Source organism: Lissotriton vulgaris, chromosome 1_1 (genome assembly GCF_964263255.1).
Source record: "Lissotriton vulgaris chromosome 1_1, aLisVul1.2, whole genome shotgun sequence".
In the NCBI taxonomy this organism is placed as follows: domain Eukaryota; kingdom Metazoa; phylum Chordata; class Amphibia; order Caudata; family Salamandridae; genus Lissotriton; species Lissotriton vulgaris.
The window spans coordinates 1,939,293,868-1,939,317,414 of NC_141685.1; the positions used below are offsets into that span (position 1 = coordinate 1,939,293,868).

The 23,547-nt window shown below is 41.0% G+C and overlaps 1 protein-coding gene across 1 annotated transcript in view; it reads right to left on the reverse strand.

Moving 5' to 3' along the window:
• PPFIA2 (PPFI scaffold protein A2) overlaps positions 1 to 23,547 on the reverse strand; it is a 1,928,138-nt gene that overhangs the window by 7,201 nt on the left and 1,897,390 nt on the right. The window contains exons 28-30 of the mRNA XM_086919614.1: positions 6,868 to 7,043; positions 6,692 to 6,760; positions 5,759 to 5,918 (exon numbers count right to left, since the gene is read on the reverse strand). Coding sequence (XP_086775740.1) covers positions 5,759 to 5,918; positions 6,692 to 6,760; positions 6,868 to 7,043 — 405 coding nt within the window. The remainder of the gene's footprint in view (positions 1 to 5,758; positions 5,919 to 6,691; positions 6,761 to 6,867; positions 7,044 to 23,547) is intronic.

A 23,547-nucleotide genomic window follows, 5' to 3' on the forward strand; every position in this document is an offset into this window, starting at 1 on the left:
TCGGGACACACTGATAGACTGTGTGTTTACTCGGCTGAGAGAGATTGAATCTTTTGAAACAAGTAAGTGTAACGCAGGTTTTCATTAACCGGTGTTAAACGCTATACCGCTGAGGCTCCCGCCTAACGGGAACGCTTACTAAAAACACACTCGCTTTGTCCAAATGCAGGTCCTGGCTTATTGAGACAGCGCCCGCCGGCTCCAAATCGGTCTCGGCGATCAGACGCTCTATTTTTCTTAAGCTACTTACTAAGGTAGGATTTGCTAGTCTGTCCCGTAATTGTCACAACCAGCTTACATACAAAAAAGTCAGGCTAACCTTGCACATCCAATTTTATGTGTCCTCTCCAGCCTCTCAAAAACAATACAGCTATAATGTGAGCCGTCTCCCCTCTCGAGCTTGTACCGCGCGGTGGGCAGCATACCAACAAGAATTACACCCGGCTAACCACAGGTATGAGCCACTACCCTTTACGGTTGAAGGTGACATGCACTAGCCTAGATTTCCTAATATTCCGCAATGGACCAGTGTGCTAAGCACTCTTTGTATATGTCTTTCCAGAAACCACTACTCCTTTGCGAATTACCGATACCACGGCATACTCCTTGCCACGTGCAGGTAAAAGTCCACTTCAATGTGTGGAGTCACTATTTATTGTTTTTTGTTACAATACTATGGTATACAATCCTGACACCTATTCTGCATATTGTTACAGACTCACTGTTCCCAGTCCCCGTCCTGAAGAGAACCTGTAATAGTCCGGTTCGAAACGCATCGACACTTCCACCCTGTGGTTACTCAAAAGGGTGCATCTAGGAAAAGAAATTGTCCACCACTTGGGATCCTAGTTGTGCAACCCATTACAAACATTGAACCACAGTTTTGTCAGGCAGGCAGGCGTCCCATTCCATCTGCTCCCGCCTGTCCCTTGGTTTCACATTCCCATGGACTGGCTGTACCCTTGCTTTTTGCACGAACTTTTCACTGTATATAACATGCAATTAATTTGTGAATACTGAATCATTTCACTGTTTTTGGTGTGTCAGTTTCACTTGTCCTTATTCATTGTGCTTTATTCATTTTGTAAATACTGTATATTTGTGCTTTTGTATATGTGTAGATATTGTACCCATGAATTCACTGTCGTGACAGTCTTTGGTTTGCCCTTGTGTTCTTGAAACTTTGAAAAACCAGATAAAAAGAAAATAAATTTGTTTTGGTACAGAAGACTGTGGTCAGGTAGTACATATTGACTGCGTGGCTGTTACTAATGATATGAATTTTCCCTATCCAGCCACCATGTTCTGTTTACTCTTTTATGAGTCACCCAGGCAGGGCAGGGCACACCTCAAAGCCCCCCAGTGCCTGTCTAGAATGAATGCACATCCCAGATCCTGTCACTCAAACACCAGACGCTCAATACACAAACAGCCAGAAGAACATTGAATGGTAAAGTAAGAAAATGCCCACTTTTTTAAAGTTCAAAATACAACACGAACACCTGGCTCCGTATTGCCTACACTCCTACTATTTATGGAGTAATGGGCAGACTATTCTTTTATCTGTCCGAATAGAATTTTTATTAAGTAATCTTTAAACTGATCAAAAACTATTTTTTCAGAAGACTGAAAAAGAAACACATATTTCTCAAATTGACACAGAAACCATTGCATATAAATAACACAATTCACAGTAAAAAAACAAATTGAACATAGGTCAAAATAAGAATTATTTGCAACAAATTACAACAAATGACAAAATCATTAAATGAATACAAACATGAAACGAATACAGAAAACATTTAAAGCTTGCATCATCTGTGAAAAACACAAAAGAATTTGTGAAAAGTGTCCAATTTTATGGACTAAACTTGTTATTTCAGCAAGAATATCACAAAAGTGTTAGAAATAATGAATTCATTCTTAAAGTGGCATTTTGAAACACAGAATGAATTTAAAAGTTACCTTTACCAAAAGGTGCGTTCATAAATTCTGAGTTCAGAGAAGCTAAACTTAATGTCTTGTCCCTATGGAAAGCTGCACATGTAAAATGTTACAGCGAAGCCCGAATGATAAGCGTATGGAACAGACAGGCTTTCAAAAGTGAAAAACGAAATACACAATATTTCACTATCAGGACATGTCACGCAACAGTACATGGCCTACTTTTCACATACACTGCACCCTGCCTACCTTAGGGGAGCTCCTGATCCAGCTAAGCAGAGGAAGCCTCTTCAGGCCCGATGGCTCCCTGCCCTGGGCCGTTGGCAGTGCAGCAGGCAGGTGGATGGGACCCAGGGTAGGTGTACCAGCCCCAGGACCTGGCAGGGAACTGAGGCCCAATCAGAGCTCTTGGACCTGGCCATACAGGGGGGCCTCCCTGGGCCCATTCGACCCCGTCCCGTTGCTTTGTCATGTGGCAGACCAGGGGGCGGGTCCCAGGATAAGGGGCTCACGCTCCAGTGCCCGCTGAGGCCCCGGTCGAAGCTTCTGAACCTGGCCAAGCAGGAGAAACCTCCCCAAGCCAGATGGACCCCTGTCTTGGGCCCTTGGTGGGGCAGCAGGCCAGAGGATGGAGCTCAGGGTGGCAGTGGCCACATTGGGCCTACTCAGAGCTCTTGGACACAGCTGTGCAGTGTAGGCCTCCTGGGCCCGCGGGAGCCTGGCCCAGTGGCTTTGTCATGTGCTGGGCTGGTAGACAGAGCCCAGGATGGGGGCTCACACCCCGGGGCCCACTGGGGCTCTGGGCAGAGCTTCTGAGCCTGGCTAAGCAGGGGAAGCCTCATCCTGGACCCTTGGTAGTGCGGCAGGCTGGAGGACAGAGCCCAGGGAGGGAGCGCTCGTCTTGAAGCCCGGTCAATGCTCCTCGACCCACCCTGTAGGGGAGACCACCCCATGCCCAAGGGACCCTGCCCCCGGTGCTTTATCATGTGCCGGATCCGAATATGGAGCCCAGGACGGGAGGGCTCCCACCCCGGGGTTGAGGGGAGGGTCCCACCTTGGGGTTCTGGTCAGGGGGCTCCCACCCCGGGGTCCCAGTCAGAGCTTAAGAAAGCCTGGCCCATGCTTGATGGACCCCTGTTCTGGGCCCTTGGTGGTGCGACAGGACAGAGGCCCATGGTGGGAGCGCCTGCCCCGTGGCTTGGCAGGGCCCCACGGGCTGGTCAGAGATTCTGGAACCAGCTAGGGCCCTCAGGAGCCCTTCCCAGGGACTTGCTCATATAGCAGGCCAGAGAACTGAGCCCAGGATGGGGAGCTCCCACCCCAGGGCCCCAGGTAGAGCTTATGAACCAAGACAGGCAGGGGGAAGCCTCCCAGGGCCTGATGGACCCCTGTCCCGGGGTTCTTGGCAGTGCAGCAAGCCAGAGGATGGGTCTCAGGGCAGAAGCTCCTGCCCGAGGCCTAGCAGGGCCTGGTCAAAGCTCCTGGACCCGGCCACACAGGGGAAACCTCTCTGAGCCTTAGCAATTGGTAATAACACTTATTCTACCATTTTAGTTCCCTTAAATTTTGGCCAACGTAGGGCTATCCAGGGTGGGCTGATTTGCGTGGCTCTCATCACGTTTTATCACCCAGAATCCTTTGCAAACCACAAACTTTGACTATAAAAACACATTTTCCTCATATTTCTGTGATGGAAAGTTCTGGAATCTGCAGGGAGTCACAAACTTCCTGCCACCCGGCATTCCCTCAAGTTTCCTGATACAAATGGTACCTCACTTGTGTAGGTAGACCTAGTGCCCGCGACAGAAAATGGCCCACAACGCAACAGGGGCGCTGCACATTTTTTCACCGAAAACTGACTCTTTTTTCCCCATTGAGCCAATAAGCACTGATCGCCTTCACACAACATTTTTTTTTAAATGCATCGGGCGGCATGGAAAGCTCTTTCCCAGCTCCTCGGGCTGAAAAAAAAACAGATCCCCCTGTTGTAAACAGCAAAGGGATTTCCTGGATGTGTGCAGAGTATAGAACGGTTATGTCCTCAGCACACGGCTACTGTGGCGGAGGACGTATTGGCACAGAAAGGGTCAAAGCCTTTGTTCAGACTGGCATCCTGCCTCCCTTGTGGACATTGGTAATGTGTAGCTATCAAACATTTCTTTTTCATCATTTTAGTATTCTGAAATGAGCATGTTTGGGATTGAACCCGAAATGAAAAGAAACTGAAAGAATTGCTCACAGCCTTTCGATTTTTCCTAACAGTGTTTCCTAAAAAGGCTTTTGAGGAAAATGTTGTAGTCTTGAGATTTTTATTCTAGTGACATCCTAACCAAAGCAAGCCCACCAGTCCTGATTATTGAGACTTAAACTGAGGTTAGCACCCAAATCGAAGATTAACTGTAATGGCCTCATCGCAAGAAGCACCCTAATTATGGATGGAAAACAGGGCTGGAGTACAGGTTCCCATCTGGAACCCCCATTCCCTCCCCACGTTTACTAGGCATCGCGAGATTTCGGCCCTGGTATGGGGAATAACATGTGGAACTGGATTTAGATGGTCCACACCGCATAAGGCTCTATTCAGGAGCTGTTCCCGTGCACGTCATTCGCCTGCTTTTAACAAGAGGAACCAGAATGTTTGTTAACACCTTTGATTTTATTAGGTGTGTTCCTACACCTGGGAAAACCTGCAATAAGGCACAGAAGTTATTTCCCCCGGGGATAAAGCTCCCTCTCATTCCCTCGCAAAATCCAAACTTTCTGCTTCCTTTCGGTTTTTTTCCAGAATATTACATTCCGAGTTAAAAAAACAAACAGCGGTTACTTGATTTCTTATCTCTTTTGATTGAGTGTGTATACTTCATTTTGAGTTCTCATCTTTTCTTAAACTGAAGCTTTGGCATATTTTTCTGTGTCGATGTGAGAACAAGTACACGCAGGAAGTCATTGTTACTTTGCGCTGGGTTCCCTGGACCTGCCTTGGTTAGGGTTCAATAAGAGCTCTCGCCAACACTTCTACAACGTTTTCAATCCAAAGAAACAACTTTACACTAGGAACAGCTATTAAAAACATCAACACACCCATACGAAATGTAGGCCTGTAGAATTCAATTTTCGACGTAGATTCATCAAAGAAGAAAAGTATAAGAAAAATAGAATGGTTAGATGCAACACAACAAGCTCATTTTCACATTTTCTATGTGCACTACAACTCCATAAGATGCGACGCACGCAGAACTATTTTTGTGCACTAACAATCTTTCTCAGTTTGAAACTGCCAGCTTTGCCTTCGGGGAAAAAAGACAAATGTGTGTGCCTTGTCATACTGAATGAAGTATTAATGCACAGAGCTCAGATAATGCAACATAAGATTTACAAAAACAAAATCATCAGTGTCATATCAGAAGTGACACCCAAAAATAAGTGCACAGCATTTTTCACGATATTTGAGTAAATCAAAATAGATATTATGATGTTCTGGCTGGTACTGCTGCATTCAGATATCTTGCTTGTCTGTGCTTTTTGCTTCAACAGTCCTTTCCAAGTGGGATGGAAGATTTAATTTGTGCCCAAATTTAGTATCTTTACACCCTATTAATATACTATAACATAATCCCATATAAAAAGTATTCTAAGCCGGAAAATACTTTCCCTTTCAAAGCCACTGAACAATCAGTCCATGTTCCACCGCACACGATGAAAAGCTGACAGTAGTTGTCCGAATCCCTCACAGCTCTTATATCAGGAGTTTAGATGATTAAATATTTCACAAGCTCTCGCTTTTACAAGAATAACATTCAGCAGCGGTTCCTACCATCAGTTGGCATGTTTCGGGAGCGCCCTGACGTCGTGGTTAGCCGGAAGCCCGCGGGCAGCGTTTCTGACGAGCCTGGCATCATGCTGATTCCATGGACCTCACGCGGCGGGAACTGGCGCCTCCACGAAGACCCGCGCCTGAAGTTCTTGTCATCACTCTGCCACCACAGGTTTTGTATTTTTGTGGAAAGTAAATGAAAATTCATAATTATAGTCATCTGAATAAACTAATGTGGAAGGTTGCTGGAGCTCCAGCTGCTGTGTTTTCTTTCTCATTGTTTAAAAACAAATTGAATTCTGCACTTTTCATCTTTTTCAGCAAATTAATCCATTGTGGGAATAATCGTCATAAACCAAATCCAGGAGTTATTTTCATATGCGAGGGCTTTTCACAACTTTTCTCAGGCAATCAGCAATCTCAGGCATTCTACCAACATAGGTTTCACAGTGATTCTTAGAGACCACACATCTCTCTTCCAAAAAAACCTTATCAGGACAGACATCTGACATGTAAGATAGCAGCAATGGCACATGAGCTATGGCCTCTTCGAGAAAAAAAATAACTTTATCTTGATTATATTTATAAGACTGAGCCTAGAACTGAGAATATTCCGAGAAGGATGCACTATTTCTGTGATTATATACTGACAAGGGTGCACTTTTTGGAAGATAGTGAATTAAGAAAATTGAAAAGCAGCCCACATGTATTTGACCTTTACGCAGTTGAGTTGGTTAAATGTACCCTTACTAGTGCACTTTCTTCAAAAAATTAGCTTGAAATATTTTAATTGGCATGGCAAATAAAATCCATACGAGCACACACAGATTGTTACATATGTCTCTATTTGGTGTTCGATATTTTGAAACCGAAATAAACTCATGCAGAGGCACAGATTTTGTGCAGAGATACAGATTTTGTTTAGTAACTTACTTCATCTAGCCGTCTATCTGTTCCTAGCGCCAAGAGGTTGTTGTACTCTCTCTCAAGGATCTGTCTTGCCTGAAAAGAGCACATCCAAGCTGTTAACAATGGTGAATGGTCCATTTCCCGCTTCCCTTACCGTAAAAATAAACATTGAGCATTTGATACTGAATAAATACACTTGCCTGCGTGTTTTGCGTTGGTATTTGTAGTACAAGTGCTAAACTGCTGTAGTCAAAATTGTCATCTAGGGCAATAAGTGACCCATGAACGCCACTTTCTAGTGCATTATTTGCATAATCTCGAAGTCCTATCGTTTGAATCCAACGTATGACTCGATCATTGCTCCAAACCAGGACATCTAGGAAAAAAAATATACTGCATTTATTCAAAGCACTTTTATGATTTTTTTGGTATGATTCGTAAATACAACATGCGAAAAAGATCTGGAAATTCATTTTCATTAAAGTGTTGCCAGTCAGTACTCATAATTGAAACTATTAAGATTACTTTAGAAAACAGGTCACTGAAACTGAAATTGTTTCTAACTCACAAAGCACTGAATTTCTGATTCAGTGTTCACCATCGAGCACAGCAGGGTCTTGTGAAGAGTAAACAAAACAAAATCAGCAGCCGTAATTTATAAACGGAAGAATGAAACATCCCAATGAATCACAATGTACCTCCAAACATTAGCATGGCACAATATGAATGCATTCAACATCTAAATGTACATGGAAATTGCACCTCATAACTCTAATGATAACACTGAATTTTACTAAAGGTTTAAGAAGTTTCAAAGTATTTTTCTCACAGGAGAATTCTAGCATTTCTCATAACAGATTGCAAAAATATTCATGGTTGTTAAGTACTTTGCGTTTGGGCTTTTACATCATAATGAGGACTTGCACAATGGTTTTAAGATACCATATATTCGGTAAAGGTCTGAGAACACGTCCACTTTGAGCAGCATAGAAACCCTGATGAGAAAGTTTTGCACAGGGGGCGTGGCTATGGCGCCAAGTAAGAAGGCCGCTTGAGGGTGTTTCTCCGCCGCACCGGACCCAGTGACGGAGCCTCGCTTGCGGTCCCACAACGCTTTTCTACTCGCAATTGCCGTATTCACACACCGGAATGTGAGCAGCACCTGAGGAACCGACATGCAGCGTTTTATCACCTTTCAGCGCCACCGCGTCCTGAGCCTGTCACAACCGCCATTTTGCTTGCGGTGATTCTCAAGAATCACAAAAATATGCGCTGCATCATGACGTCTCGCTGCAAAAAGCTCTCCCCCTTGTGGCTACCTCTAATTGCGACACTCAAATACACTGGAAGTAGGTTTTAATCTTTACTCTCTCATATGTACAACTCATTTCTGAACTGTTATTGACTTGTTTATTCATTCACATCCGAGACGATTTTTCTTTAAAGACTTCAATATTATTCACCTAGTGACATTAGCTGGAATTTAATGTGCTCCACAAGGAATGCCCAGTGCCCATATGACCAACTTATCTCATAGAACTGTTGCTTAACCTCCTCCAGATGGTTTCCTGCTGCTTTAAAGTGAATGTTTGCAATTCTATCTGCCAGATTTTACACAGGAATCTTCCTACAAAGCATTTACATTCAACTTGTCTCGTTTTTTTTCCTGCGTGACTCCTTCCTTCTCTTCGCAGCGAAACTTCACTTGCTGAGCTTACCTATTAGAGTATTTCCTTCTTCCACCATTTTCAAGACCTTCTGGATCTTTTTCGGAATTTATTGCTGAAGTCCACTTGTTTGCGTTTTAAGGTTTGACAAATAACCTACTATAACTGTAACTTTTACATCGTTGGCAGTTTCAGTTTGCTCCGCATCAAATTAGAATTCATTTATCCTCTATGGTCAAACTGCGCAAACCAAAGTTTGTTTTTGTGCCCTCTACGACTGTCCAAGTGGCATCCTCTTCAGCGTCACGTTCCTCTACTGCTGCGGTCACAATGGCTGGAGTTGCAACTAACCTTTCTTCCTCAACACAGTCTATATCTAACAAATCCTCTCCTCCAACCACTTCGACTAAGCGTCTGAAACATGATCCTCCATCCCCTGACAAGTCTTCTTCTCCTATTTCTTTGGAGTTAATCTTGGAGGAAATAAGTGCATTACGTCCATTTGTAGAGGAAACTAATAAGGACATGCAATTTTTGAAGGAAAAATGGGTGGCTATGGATTGTAGGATTACCTCTGTTGAACAACAGGTTTCGGAGGTACAAACCAACTCTCAACCCATCTCTTCTCTGGAAAAGTCGAACATACGGAGGATTTAGAACATAGAAATAGGAGGAATAACCTCTGTATTTATGGTTTGCCAGAATCCTTGGAGGGTGCTGACCCTGTGGCATTTTTACTTCTTTCCTCCCGAAGCTTCTGGACATGCCGCCCACTACTACTCTCAGTATCCAAAGAGCCCATAGACTTGGTCCTCGTTCATCTGCTTCAACCAATCCATGCAGAGACATCTTTCTCTTCTTGAAATTTACAGACCTGCTCTCAGTTCTCTCCGCAGCTAGACCCAAGCGACAAGTTTCTTGGCTCGGTCAGAGAGTGTTCCTCTCTCAAGATGTCTCCAATGCCACTGCATCAAGATGGAAAGAATTTCTGTCTCTTCGTGCTCCTTTGCGTTCCCTTGGAGCTCGATATGGCTTGTTTCATCCGTGCATCTTCAAGGTTACTCATCAAAATCGAACATGGACTTTTCAAGATCCTGGAGAACTTAAGAACATTATTCATATTCAATCCAATGGTGGAACAGATACCTCCGCTTCTCCAAATGACTCATCATTTAGGTCTATTGTTTTCTTGTTGTTTTTACTCAAAATATATTCCTGTTGGTATTTTCACAGTTTACATTCAAGTTTACCTTTTACATTCTCAAGGTGTTGTACTGTAATTTTCCTTGTTGTATGTATTATATTGTATAACCGTCTCGTTATTTCCCTATTATCATGTGTCCTTTCTTTCCTAATATAGATTTGTGATGTCTGATACCTCATCCCATGTGGCTCCTCTCCTTCGGTTTTTTTGTTATCCTGGTGTGGTTGGATTTCCACTCTTCGCGCGGTCCGTCTTGTTGAGTGTCGCCATCCCCCGTCTTTCTCATGTATGTCCCCCTCAGGTACGTTCTTTACAGTCATCCTTCTGGATATGTGCTGTCTCTTCTTCTATTCCTCCTTTTGCATCTGTGCGATTTCCTTTTTCCTTCCCTTACTTCACTCTTACTATCCTTTGGATGTTATTTGTTATATTTCTCTTTCTCTATTCCTTTTCTCTTTTTTCAACTGTATGAAATATATATTCCCTTCGGCACTTTTTGTTCTTATTCATTCTATCTTATTTGAAAATTTAGAGATGTTTCCTGGAAAGTAAAAGGTTTTATTAACCCCATAAAACGGCAGAGAGTACTTTCCCATTTAGCTCATTATAACCCTGATATAGTCCTTCTTCAAGAAACTCATCTTACTGAACTTGAATTTCTTAAATTAAAGAGGAACTGGGTTGGTTACAGTTTTATTTCCTCCCTCCAATACTAAAACGAATGGTGTTTCTATTTTAGTTAATAAAAAATTGAAATGTAAAGTTTTGCTACAAGAAAATGATGACAATGGTAGATGGATTTTGTCTAAATTACTTATTAATTCTATACCTTTAATTGTTTTTAATGTCTACGGTCCTACTCAACCTGACTGTTCCTTTTGGCCTTCAATTACGAGCAAGTGTATACAACCTAAAGATGAACTATTTATATTAGGTGGTGATTGCAATCAGATTGTAGACCCATTCCTTGATCGCAAACCCACAGTTCGCTTCTTCCCCCACAACCCATATAAGCAATTTCTAGACACCATTTTACAATCATGTTTTATTGACTCTTGGAGACTCTTACATCCGGATACTTTAGACTATTCTTTTTTTCTCTCCTCCTCACTCATCTTTTTCTCGACTAGACTACATTTTTCTTTCTCAATCTTTATCTCAAAACCTACTGTCTTCTTCTATTGAACCCATAATTATTTCAGACCATGCCAATATTGAAACAGATCTTGACTTACTTCCGCCTCATCCCAAACCATCTCGTTTGCGTTTTAATTGTGCACTTCTCACCGATCCTAATTTCTCTTCTTCTTTTTGCTCCTTTGCTAATGACTTTTTTTCTATTTAATTCTGACCCTACTAGTCCTCCTTATATCCTCTGGGACTCCTTTAAAGCTACTGCAAGGGGATTCATTATCGATTTTGTCTCTAGGAAAAAGAAGCAATATCTTCAGAAACGTAAAACATCCCTAGCCCATATAAAATCACTGGAACATAAATTTTATACTTCTCAGACAAATGCATGTGACCAGATCTTTTGCAAGCAAAATTGGATTTCAATAAACTTACCACTGATATTGCATCTTCAATTCTCCCTCGTAGTAGTGCTCGTTATTATTGTGGCCGTAACAAGTCTGGAAAATACTCAGCTAACTATCTTAAGTCTCGTAAAGACTGCACTCTTATAAAATCTATTTATTCCTCTGATTATACTCTCCTACATAAAGATGAGGAAATACTTGATCAATTTCAACTGTTTTATCAACAATTATACACTCCAGAATCTCCTCCTGCCCCTTCTCTTATTCAGAGCTATTTAGAGAAATCACCTCAACCCATTAATTCTCATCTAAATGTTACAGACCTTGAACTTGACCTCTCATTACATTCATGGATTCATATATGCCTCATCTTATTGGTAAGGAGCAATGCAGTTTTATCAAGGGTAGTCTCACTTCTGATAACTCTCGAATTTTTCTTAATGTTTTGAATAAAGCCTCATCTCTCTCAATTCCTTTAGCTGCTATTTCTGTTGATTCAGAAAAGGCTTTTGACAGAGTAGATGCCTCATTACGATGGCATGGTTTTGGTCCCCAATACATATCCCTCATCTCTTTGTTATATTCTGCGCCCAAAGCTTCAGTTCTCGTAAACCGTCAACTTTCCTCATCCATTACTCTTCAGCGGGGGGTACGCCAAGACTGCCCTCTGTCCCCACTTCTTTTTGTCTTAGCTCTTAAACCATTTCTGTCCTCCATTCGTAATAATAACTCCATCTCTAGTTTTCCTTATGGTAATAATCAATTGAAACTTCTGCATACGCGGATGATATCCTTTTGTTTATTTCCAATCCAGAGCAGTCTGTCTCCCCTTTACTATCTGAATTTGACGCATTCTCTCTAGTCTCAGGATATAAGATTAACTCAGATAAGAGTGAAATTCTCCCCTTGACCAAAACCTTTCTTCCCCATCTCTTTTCCTCGACTTGCTTTGCCTGGAACAGCTCAAAGATTAAATATCTCTGTATCTGGTTTTCCAATTCTATTTCTTCTTCAATTAAATTAAATATGTCCGCAGTTTTATCTCGAATTGATCAATTATTCTCCTCCTGGAACCCCCTTTTTCTTTCCTGGTGGGGTCTATTGGACTCAATCAAAATGATGATCGCACCTATCCTAATTTATACCTTTTCCATGTTGCCTGTTCATATTCCTAACCTTCATTTCAAACGTATTGATTCCTCTCTCTCGAAATTTCTTTGGAAAAATAAAAAAACTAGAATTTTTTTGTAGCTCTTCGTAAACCCAAGTCAAATGGTGGCGGTCAATTTCCATATTTCCGTCTGTATCATAAATCCTTCTCTCTACGTCAGGCATCCCGTTGACTTTCATCAGAACCTTCACCTTTTTCTCCTCTGTGGCTCCTTATTGAACGTACTTCATTGTTGCCCTTTTCTTTTGAAGAAGTATTACACTTCTCTGCCAAATTTCCTTATACCTCATTCCCTTTATTCAAATATACTTCTTCTCTTCTAAAACCTTGATTCTTCCGACCACCATCCGACGTGAATCATTTTTAAACACACCCATTTGGTATAATTCACTTATCCTTTTACATAATAGACCCATTTGTTGGACGTCTTGGAGACTAAGAGGTGTCATGTGGATTACCCAGCTCTTTGATGGTGTATTACCTTGCTCTTTTCCCCAATTTCAACTTCTGTTCCGCTGTTCTTTTCTACAGAAATGTTCTATTCTTATGGAAATAATCCTTGACTGTCATTTTTCTCTCCCTTCCTCAACTTCACTAATTCCTCAATCTCCTCTTCTTGTGGTTTTTTCTACTTTCCCTAAAGCATCTCTCATTTATAAATTCTTCTCTGCTCACCCAGAATGTGCCAAAACTAAACGGAGCTTGCTTGGGAAGCGGATTTAGATTGTACTTGGTCTGTTGCTCTCTGGGACAAACTCTGGTCTAGAACTTTAAACATTTCTCGTTCTGCCTCTCTTACTCAATCTTTATTTTATCTATATCATAGACTTTATCTTTCTCCTCTATCTATGTCCCATTTCACAGCTTCTTCTGACTTCAAATGCTGGACTTGTGGTACTTTAAATGCTGATCTTCAACATCTGTTCTTCCTCTGTCCTAGTGCATTTGCTTTTTGGGTAAAAGTTTGGTCTTATCTTTCTCGCATTTTCGCACTCCCTGTTCCATACTCACTCACTCTTCTTTTCCTGGGTAGCCTTTCAGATTCCTTAGATCTTCCTGCACACTCACATCGTCTTTTCGATCTCATGCTTGCACACGCATTCCAACACATTTCTTCCAACTGGAAATCCCTTACAAACATTTCCATACAAGGTTGGTGGAACACGTTATGCCATTTTCACAGGCTCGATGTTGCCTTTGCCTCTTCCTCCAAACCACCTTTTAACATGGATCTTTATTGGCTACCTCTTACCACATACCTAGATCAATTAGCTCTGAAAAGATCTGTTCACGTCAACTCAGAACATTTTAAACCCCCTTGAAGGACTTTTTACTCTCTCCTTCCTGTTTATTTAGTATCTTTTGCAGATTACGTATGTTACATTATCTTTTTATACTGTACATTCCTATTGATTGTTGTATTATCTGTTTATCTGCCGTAATTCTCTCTAGTATTAATATTTTGTAACACTATTCTCCCGTCCCTTCCCCTTCTTTCCTTCTTTCCCTATACCTGTAAAATCCCCAAAAATGCTTTTGTTTCTTAGTTATCGGCATTAGCAATGTTACTTCTATAGACTATATTTCAGCATCTTTTATGTCTTTTGCTGATGTTCTTTTTATCTACCAATTTTGTTTTTCAATAAAGCTTTCAAACATAAAAAAAAGTATTGCACACATCAAATGTCACAGTTAAAATTGTAGGGCCAGCATTGGCGAGTTCAGATGTTCGTCCCATATGGCATCAGTGAGAGATACTTTTAAATATCTTTATTGATTTTTTTCAATGAGCTACGAAATAAGTGTACCTTCGAATACAGTATGCTGTAGGCACTTCTAGTGGCACAGAGCAAGGACCACCATTTTTTTAATCAAATCATGGTTGTCGATTTCAACTCCATCAGAATAATTTTAGGCGTAATGACTTTTGAGTGGATAAGGTCAACAAGAGCTGAGTTTGAAGAGATTACCAGCACAATCGCCAGGAAGTCTACTCCAATGGGTTCTTCAAACACATCCTGGATCATGGATTGTAATATAAACCTAAAGGGTTAGACCAGGTACAAGAATAACATGTATGGTCTAGAGAACCCATCACCTCTTCACATTTCCAGCATATATCAGATTTAATCAAACCCAGTTTATGGAGTCTAGCTGGGGTCCAATATGTTTTATAAATTGACCAAGATCTGGATTATGCTAAAGCAGGGGTGACTTTGGGTAAAAATAAGGAGTGCCAAATATTTTGCCATGTTTAATCAGTAAAAAATCTAGTTGGTGTATGTCAGTTGAATATTTGGGCTCCATTTCTTCTTTAAAACCTTCAGTGGATAGTTTTTATGAGGCTCAAGCAGTTTGTATATATGTAATGCCATATGAACGATCTTCCTAAATTTATCCAATGAGTCTAGAATGTCAAGTAAATGAGAATAAGCCAATTTTCCAATTGCAGAAAATTATAAAATTCCATATCAGGACTAGTGAACTTTCTTAGTAAAATGGAGAAAAATAGTAGACAGTTGTACGGTGTTCCTTAATCACTTTTTTTTATTTTTACTGAGTTTTATATAGCGCAAACTTGACCCGAATAGGGTATCAGAGCGCTTTACATAGCACCTTCTTGTGATGGTGGAACATCTCCGTGCGAGGTTGGATGCTGGTCAGACGGCGGCGCTGATTTTGTTAGACCTCAGCGCCGCCTTCGATACTGTATCGCACAGCATCCTCCTTCAGCGGCTCGAGGAGATCGGTATCGGTGGCCAGGCGCTGCAATGGTTCCGCTCCTTCCTAGACAACCGTTCCTTCTGTGTTGCCATCCCTCCCTTCAAGTCCAGGTTCCAGCCTCTGGCCATGGGGGTTCCGCAGGGGTCCTCGCTGAGTCCCACGTTGTTCAACCTTTACGTGAGACCGCTGGCTGATGTCGCAAGGCAGTGGGGCCTAACCCTGGTCTCATATGCCGACGACACACAGCTGGCGGTTACTCTCAGCGGGGATGCGGAACAGGATGCCCCCAGGTTTCAGTCTGGACTGAAGGCGGTGGCCAGCTGGTTGACAGGTAACTGTCTCCAGCTTAATGCCACAAAAACAGAGGTTATGGTTGTCGGGAAGGGAGTGGAGCTCTGGGGCGATCAGTGGTGGCCTTCGGAGCTGGGCCCCACTCCGACCCGGGTGTCGGAGGTGAAGAATCTAGGGGTCTGGTTAGACGCTGGTCTCACATTCGTAGGGCACACCAAAAAAATTGCAGCCTGTTGCTTTGGACTCTTAAGAGGTTTAAGGCCAGTGCTTAAATTCTTCGATGCCCCTACCAGACAGCTTGTAGTCCAGGCAACCATCATCTCCCGTCTGGACTACGCAAGCTCTTTGCTGGCTGGGGCTAACCAGGCTGACTTAACCCGTCTGCAGCGGGTGCAAAACGCCGCGGCGAGAGCCATTGTCGGCCTACCTAGGTTTTGCCCGGTGGCTAATGTCCTCCGCTCCCTGCACTGGCTTCTAGTCAGGAAGCGTATTCTTTTTAAGGTCTTGTGTTTGACCTTCAAAATCCTAAGAGGCATAGGCCCTGAGATTTTGGCCAACTCTATCTCTTTCTATGTCCCCACCCGCAACCTCCGATCTCAAGGTCAGGCCCTTGCTGTTGTCCCCAGATTTAGGCTCAGCAGGATGGGGGGGTCGCTCCTTCAGGGTGAAAGCTGCGTTAATCTGGAACACCCTTCCAGTTGAAATCCGGCTGCTCGAGGACCTGTTGTCTTTCCGTAGAGCCATAAAGACCTTCCTGTTTTAGCCTTCCTTCTGAGGCATTTATCTCCCTGTTGTGTTATGTTGCTCCGTGTCTCTGCGCCGGGATGCTCCTTCTCTGGAGTCGCTGTGCGCATAATAAATTGTTATAACATAACATAACATAACACCAGTTGCGTTACCTGAGGACACACTCATTTTTTACTTTAGGCACAGAGAGATTAAGTGATTTGCCCAGAATCACTGGATGTTCAGCTTCGTTGCAGAGACTCGAACACAGTTACCCAGATTCGATGTCGACCGCCCTAGCTGTTAGGCCAGTTCCTCTCCCCTATAGTATTTAGGCCTCGCTTGCTCAATATTCCCAGTATACTGTATTAAGGCCAACATTGATTCTATTATTGTACCACAAACAAGCCTGAGTAGAACCACCCATCCATTTATCTAGTACCTTATCTAGCTGTTTTAGGCCATGCACTGTATCTAAATTATAGGCCTTGAGTGCTCTAGTTTTAATTGGGGAAACATGACTAGCAGTGAGGGTAGAGCTGAGGGGCAAAAAGTGTAATAACTGAGTTTTTATTGGTAACCAAAGGGGAGCCCGACTTTCCTGGGTCACACACCATCATGCACCTTGGGCTGCCAGCAGTGCAAGATGATATCTTGGGTGGTTAGTAAGATTAGGGCCCCTTTCTATTTGTTCATTTTCAGTGTATTCATGGCAATCTTAGCTATTAGGAATTCTGAAATGTATTTGTCTACTGATTTAAAAAAACATGAATGAGAGTGTAATCTGTAGCATGCTCGATAGAAAATTAACAAGCGATGCCACCATCATTTTAATGGTTTCTGTCCTTTCCACCAAGTGATAAATTTAGAAGACCAGGCAGCCAGCAAGACTTTGATTTTTGATAGCATTTTGTTTTCGTTGAGGAGGAGGTTTTCAAGTCTTTTCCAAACCTAGGTACTTGAGGGAGGTGGGTTGCCACTTCAGGCCGAGGTATGAACCACTGTAGGAGTGCAATGAACATTGATGGGGAAAACCACAGTTTTCTCCTTAGTAAATGAATAAACTGAGACTATTGAGTATCTTTCTATCCCTTGCATGACGATCAGGATGTCTTGTTCATCCTCCTCTGTGAATATTACTATATTATCAGAAATAGCTGCGACTTATTGTCTACTAAATTGGAAGGTGATCCTTTTTATATTTTATTTCTAAGCGCCGAGAGCGACGTTTCAATGATTAACAGATAAATGAGTGGGGACAGTGAGGTTCCCTGACATGTGACTAAACAGAACAGAAATGCTTGGAATAAATGACCATTGACCCTCACCAGGTTGAAGTAGAGATACATAAACATACATATAAAGTCACCCCAAGACCATGTTTACGTAAAGTGGAATTTTAGACGCTTTATCCAAGGCCTTTTCAGCATCAAGTCTTAATGCAGCTGTAGGAGAGTGGGAGGATTTAGCTTTGTCAATTACATGGCAGAATAGTCTGATGCAATCTGTGGCCAGTCTACCTTTGAGAAATCAGGTTTGGGGTGAGGATATGAGTTTAAGTTTGACTGTCTCAATTGTGATTGTCATAATTGTCAGGTATAGTTTACAGTCAAGGTTTATTAGTGATATGGGTCTAAAATTCTTAATGTCCATGTGATCGTTCCCTTTATTTGAGATAACAACTATAATAACATATGTGGCCTTTCATGATGAAACTTCTGACTCTGCAAAGTGATGAAAGACCGTTTTTGAAGTGTCTACAACGAGGCCTGCAAATGCTTTATAATATTTATCAGAGTAGCCATCAGGCTGATATTGTGGATTGCATTCAGAATATCCTCATTGGAAATAGGAGCCTTAATGCACAGCCAATCCTCATGATCTATGTGTGTGAGTTATGGAATTTAGGTACTCTGCTATAGTTAAAAAGAGTTTACCCTTAGGATGTCTTAATTATATATACTCAAACATGTCACACATTCACAAATTAAGTTACTAGAGCAACTCCAAAGGTCAGGGATATAAAAATATATCAAAGTTTTTTCCTTACAAATGCATATAGGTTAAAAGGTTGATCAATTGATCACAATCAATACAATGCAATTTAAAAATACTGCGCAAAGCGCAATACTAAAACAATAAAAATCAATACATCACAAAAAAACATTAATAGCAGCAACTTTTCAAGAAACTAGTACGCACTGGGCTTCATGTCGAATTCCTCACTCAATATTTTAGGGCCGGTGTAATCCCCATTGGATTACAAGTAAGAAACGAACCAGGCCTCTTTATAGACAATCCTAAATTCCTTGAGATCTGGACGCATATTGCGAACAGATGCAGTCGAGACTGGATCATCCTTATTATCGAGACTGCTCAGGAAATGATAATTATAGAGGAAAAAGAGATAGAAGAATTAGAAAAGTTTCTCAAAGAAAGTACAGCATTGGAAGCAGCTATTAAAAGGCTAGAGGAGCTCAATCAGGAGGTTGATGGATATAAAGACTTTTTGATAAATAAGAAGACCATCAAACTTAAAAAGATATTAACACATTTAGTCTTGAATTTATATATCCCTACACTAGGAAGGACTATTTCCAACAGAGTAGAGAACAGAGAGGTGAGGGACAATTTGAACCAAGACCCATTTACTCCAGAGGTGGTGGAAAGGGGGTGACTTTCACGGACACTTCTGGTTCCAGTAGCGAATAGGAGGAACCTACTATAGTAGAGCAGGGAACACATAATAACGATGGTGATTTTTTAGAACCGCGCTACTGGAGAGGGTCAAGGATAAAACGAGGGACTGGGAGGGGTCAATATCAATGGAATCCCCCTCAGGACTACCAAAGAATTCCTCCCCAGGAATATCAGTGGGCACCTCCGCAGGAATATTTAAAGACCCGCAATGCGCGATATCGGCGACAGAATGTGAGATAAACAAATCAATTCCCATTATTAATCTATCTAATAGAGTGCTCACTAGTGAGGAAATTGAAGTGTTAGATAGAGGATTTACATTTGCACCTACATCAAAAATCAATAAATTCAACTTAGAAAAGGATTTGAGGGCATTCTTCAGAAAGATAAGACTAACTAGATTCTTTGAAAATAAAATAGGGAATACGTCGTCCTAACCAATATTTCAGGACTGAAAGGGAAATCTACATTTCCCCCCCAATAGGCTCTGTTTGTAGAAATTGAGACATTTTTGAACGAGTAATAGAGACTAAAGTTAAGGAAATAGTGGAAAATACCTTCCCGGACAAAAATAACATGTCAGGAGAATTAAGAAGGGCACTTAAAAATCTAAAAGATGATGTTAGCATAACTGTGAAACCTGCTGATAAGGGGGAGGAGTAGTCATATTTAATACATATGACTATGACCAACGGATGATGACTCTGTTGGAAAATCCGGATCTCTATTTAAAAGTCCATCATTCAAGATTAGAAGCCCTTACAAGAGAGGTTAAAAGTGTTTTACACGATGCCGAAACTAATGAAAGGATATGCGAAGGCGAATTGAAGTTTCTAAGGAATGACAATGCAATGACACCGGCAATTTATGGTCTTCCTAAGATTCATAAAAATTCGGCTTCTCCACCAATGCTACCTATAGTTAATGGTATTGGTTCATTATTAGAGCCATTCTGTCAGTATGTTGATGCCTTTCTTAAGCCCTTAGTAGTGAAGCAGAAATCCTACGTGAGGGATCCTGCCTATATAATATCTATGGTAGAGGGCACCAACTACAGTGAACAACGACATTGGTTGGTGACCCTCGACATAGAGGCATTATATACTAATATCCCCCAGGATGATACTATCAAGATTATTGGCAACCATCTGACCTCTGAAACTGTGAGAGGTGCAAACAAGGATTTTATCATTTAATGCATGACTTTGGTTTTAAAAAATAACCTATTTACAATGTAAGGGCACCAGCATGGGTGCTACCTGTGCGACGAGCTTGGCGTGCCTTTATGTGTTGATTTTGAGGATACACATGTCTCCAATGAAGCTGCGCCATTTTATGAAAACATCCTTATGTGGCGCTGCTTCATTGATGACATTTTCTTCATATGGGAAGGTAAGGAGGAGGTCCTGAATGAATTTTTAGAGTGATTAAATCTAGGAGACCCCAACCTAAGATTTACTGCACAATGTGGTAGGACAGCAGTTAACATTCTAGCTATCACTATCAAGAATATATCAGGGATCATGTCTGTTGAATTATTTACTAAGCCAACAGACAGGAACACCCTTTTAGAGTACAGAAGTTATCATCCTCAAGCACAAAGGGAAAATATTCCCTTTGGTCAATTTCTCCGCTTGTGGAGAAATTGTACCACCTTAGAGGATTTCTATAAACACTCAGAAGTTTTACAGAGTAAATTATTTGATCGCGGTTACCCTGAAAAGCTGATCAAGCATGCGTTTAAGCGTGCAAGATTCTTTAACCGTGAAAGTATGTTAGACCAGAACCAGGGCAATAAAAAGGAAAAGAAGATTGCCTTTGAAAATCGTTTGGTATTTGTCACACAATTTTCAAGTGTTAGTAATAGATTAAAGAATGTAGTAAACTCCAATTGGAGTATTTTAAATGAAGGACAGGAGGTTAAATTAGCCAAACCATTATTTGCCTTCAAATGCAATGATAATATCAGAAAAGGTCTGGTGAACATCTACAGACATAGTAAACCCCAAATACAGGCTGATTTACAGATGATAAAAATAACTGGAAATTTTAAATGCGGAACTTGTAGCATGTGTGAACACTGCATGTTTACCAAACATGTTACTCAAAACAAATTCACCATGACGTCAAAAAGTTTTAATAACTGCAGGAGTAGCAATGAAGTCTATTTCTTGCGGTGTCCTTGTGGACTAGCATACGTATGTGAGACAGGGAGAGAATTAAGGATACGTATGCTAGAACACAGGTCAGCCATTAAATCTAAAAAAATTAATGCCCCCTTAGTTGAGCATTATATAACGGCTGGACATAAACACACATAAATAGAGTGGTTTATAATTGAAAAAAATCACCCATAATATCAGGGGAGGAAACAGTGATGTCAAGAGAAAGAATAGAGAACAATTGTATATTTCTATCTTGAATACCATGGCACATGGACTCAACTCGAAAGAGGAATGGATGAAACTAACTGTATAAATAGATGAATCAAAACCGTAGGCATGTTGAAGTCTGTATAGAAGGGCATGGTAGTTAGTCATTTCAAAAAGGGCTGTAGGTGCAGGATTAGTTTGAAAGGCAGTGCGACCCGGGATTATTTAGAGTGTAGAAAATTGGGAAAGGGGAAAGATGGGCACACCAAGGGGAATAAGTCACAGAAGTTGGTGGTGCTATATACTTTTGTCATCTAATTAATGGGTTACCCAAAATAAATAGACAAACCAGAAACAAACAAGGTGAATGGCAGTCACCTTCGGTATATACATATATAAGCCGTTCATGTTACACTACTGATTACTGCTTACGGAATGGCTAAGATTGAACTATACTTCATTTGACTAAATGGATGCATCACTTAAAGTTGTGCTTTTATCGTTATAGAACAACTGAAATAATTATACCTAATAAAGTTAGATAAAAAGGATAATGGTACCTCGTATGGGGTTTAATAAAGAAAAGAGTAAAAAGAGCATATAATACATTCGGTCTCCTTTAAAAATGAAAGAGGGTGAGATGTAGCGTGATGACGTCATGCCACGCTAATAAAAACCGGAAGAGACCAGTGCATCTAACTCTATGGCGGCGACTTTTTAACTGAGAAGCGAACTGTTTCCTGCATTACGTGGATCTTAGTGCCATACGTGTTAGTGTCAATAGTGCTGCAATTAGATGCAGTACGGGGGGGAGAAAAAAACGACTATTTTATGTTACTAGCGTTACACTGCATCTTGGGGGTTTGAAATTGGCACGTATATGGTGTCAGATCCATGCACGGAGTGAGGAGTCTTAGCAAATGACGCAAATTAGAGAAAAAAAGCGCGGCCGACGTTTAATTGGTTTTGATATATTTTAGTGATATATGTGAGCCGGTCACAGATAGAAACAAGGAAGTAAATGTAACGTAATGTATAAATATGTACTGACCCTCAAGCAGCCACCTAGCAGAGGCTGGGGGCCTTGTATCATAAAGATAACCTGTGAAATCTATAAGTTTCATGTATATGTGTTTTGTTTATGTGTATATGTGCAGAAAAAAAGACATAATACAGACATCATGTCTAACAAACTACCTTAATGGAGTATCTGCTTAGTATTGGCCCGACTATTTTATGTTACTAACGTCACACTGCACCTTGGGGTTTGAAATTGGCACGTATATGGTGTCAGATCCGCGCACGGAGTGAGGAGTCAAGGAGATTAGTTAATGACGCAAATTATACCCACCAAATTCTGACTGTGTAATCTACTAATTGGTATAGCACACATATTTTGATTGGAGACGGTGGGCTCCTCTTGAATCATTCACAAGTTTGTATTAGTCGAACTCTGAGATCTAGAGAGACAGGGGTAACAACAATACAGATACGGCGTCTATGAAATAGCCGTTTTAAATATAAATATAGGCCCTATGAACATTTAACTGAGAGGAGTATAGGACATAGGACATTTATGTAATGTAAATTAAAAAGAGTCGATAGTTGAGCTGTTTAGTAGAAAATCGGGCCCAGCAATAATAAGGTATACATTGAAATTTAGATTTGTAAACAGGTGTCAGGTTTAGAAACACAAACAAAGTGAGCAATAGATAGCACACTAATGTGATTCCTCTGTCTATATTTGATTCCACATCAACCCCCCGACTAAAGGGAAAAAAAGTAATGGCCGGAATAGGGCTGTATGCACATTGTTAACAACACTCTGACTGTGAAGTATTATGCAGATATCTAAGAGGTAAGCAGAGGGGGCGCAAATATTAATTATGGGCCCTAGATGGAACCCAGAGGATAATTATTTCAACACACATTTAGAAATATATATGTAAGATTGTGCATATGTCTCCTCCAGATTATGTTATGAGAAGTACCTGCCAAACTAATAGGATCAAAAAAACATCTTTGAGAAGATATCATTTTAAACTAAAAGACAGTCACTTGAACCACAACCTGAATTAGAACAAGGTGAGATATAAATTCAATGGTTAAGAGTAGATTTTAAGAAGTATCTATAAAATCAGATGTATTTTTTGATTTAGAAAGAATCTACTTTTCTTATTATTATCATTCTATAGGGCCTGTGAGAAATAGACAGACGTTGACGATATTGTCAGACTTAAACATTACGAGGATAAGACATCAGGAGCGGTCTTCTTTGATTGTGTCAAGGTAAAAGACCAGAGTAAAGATTCCTTATGGGATAAAATAGTTCTAAATAGAAGAACTTATAATAGTGTACCTCAATTTATGAAGACACCGTTATAACAGAAAGAGTGTAAGAAGAACAATCTGTTCAGTTATTACTAAAAGCAGTTGAATGGTGTGCATTTGAATACATGAAGTCTGGAACATCTCCAAATGTAAAGG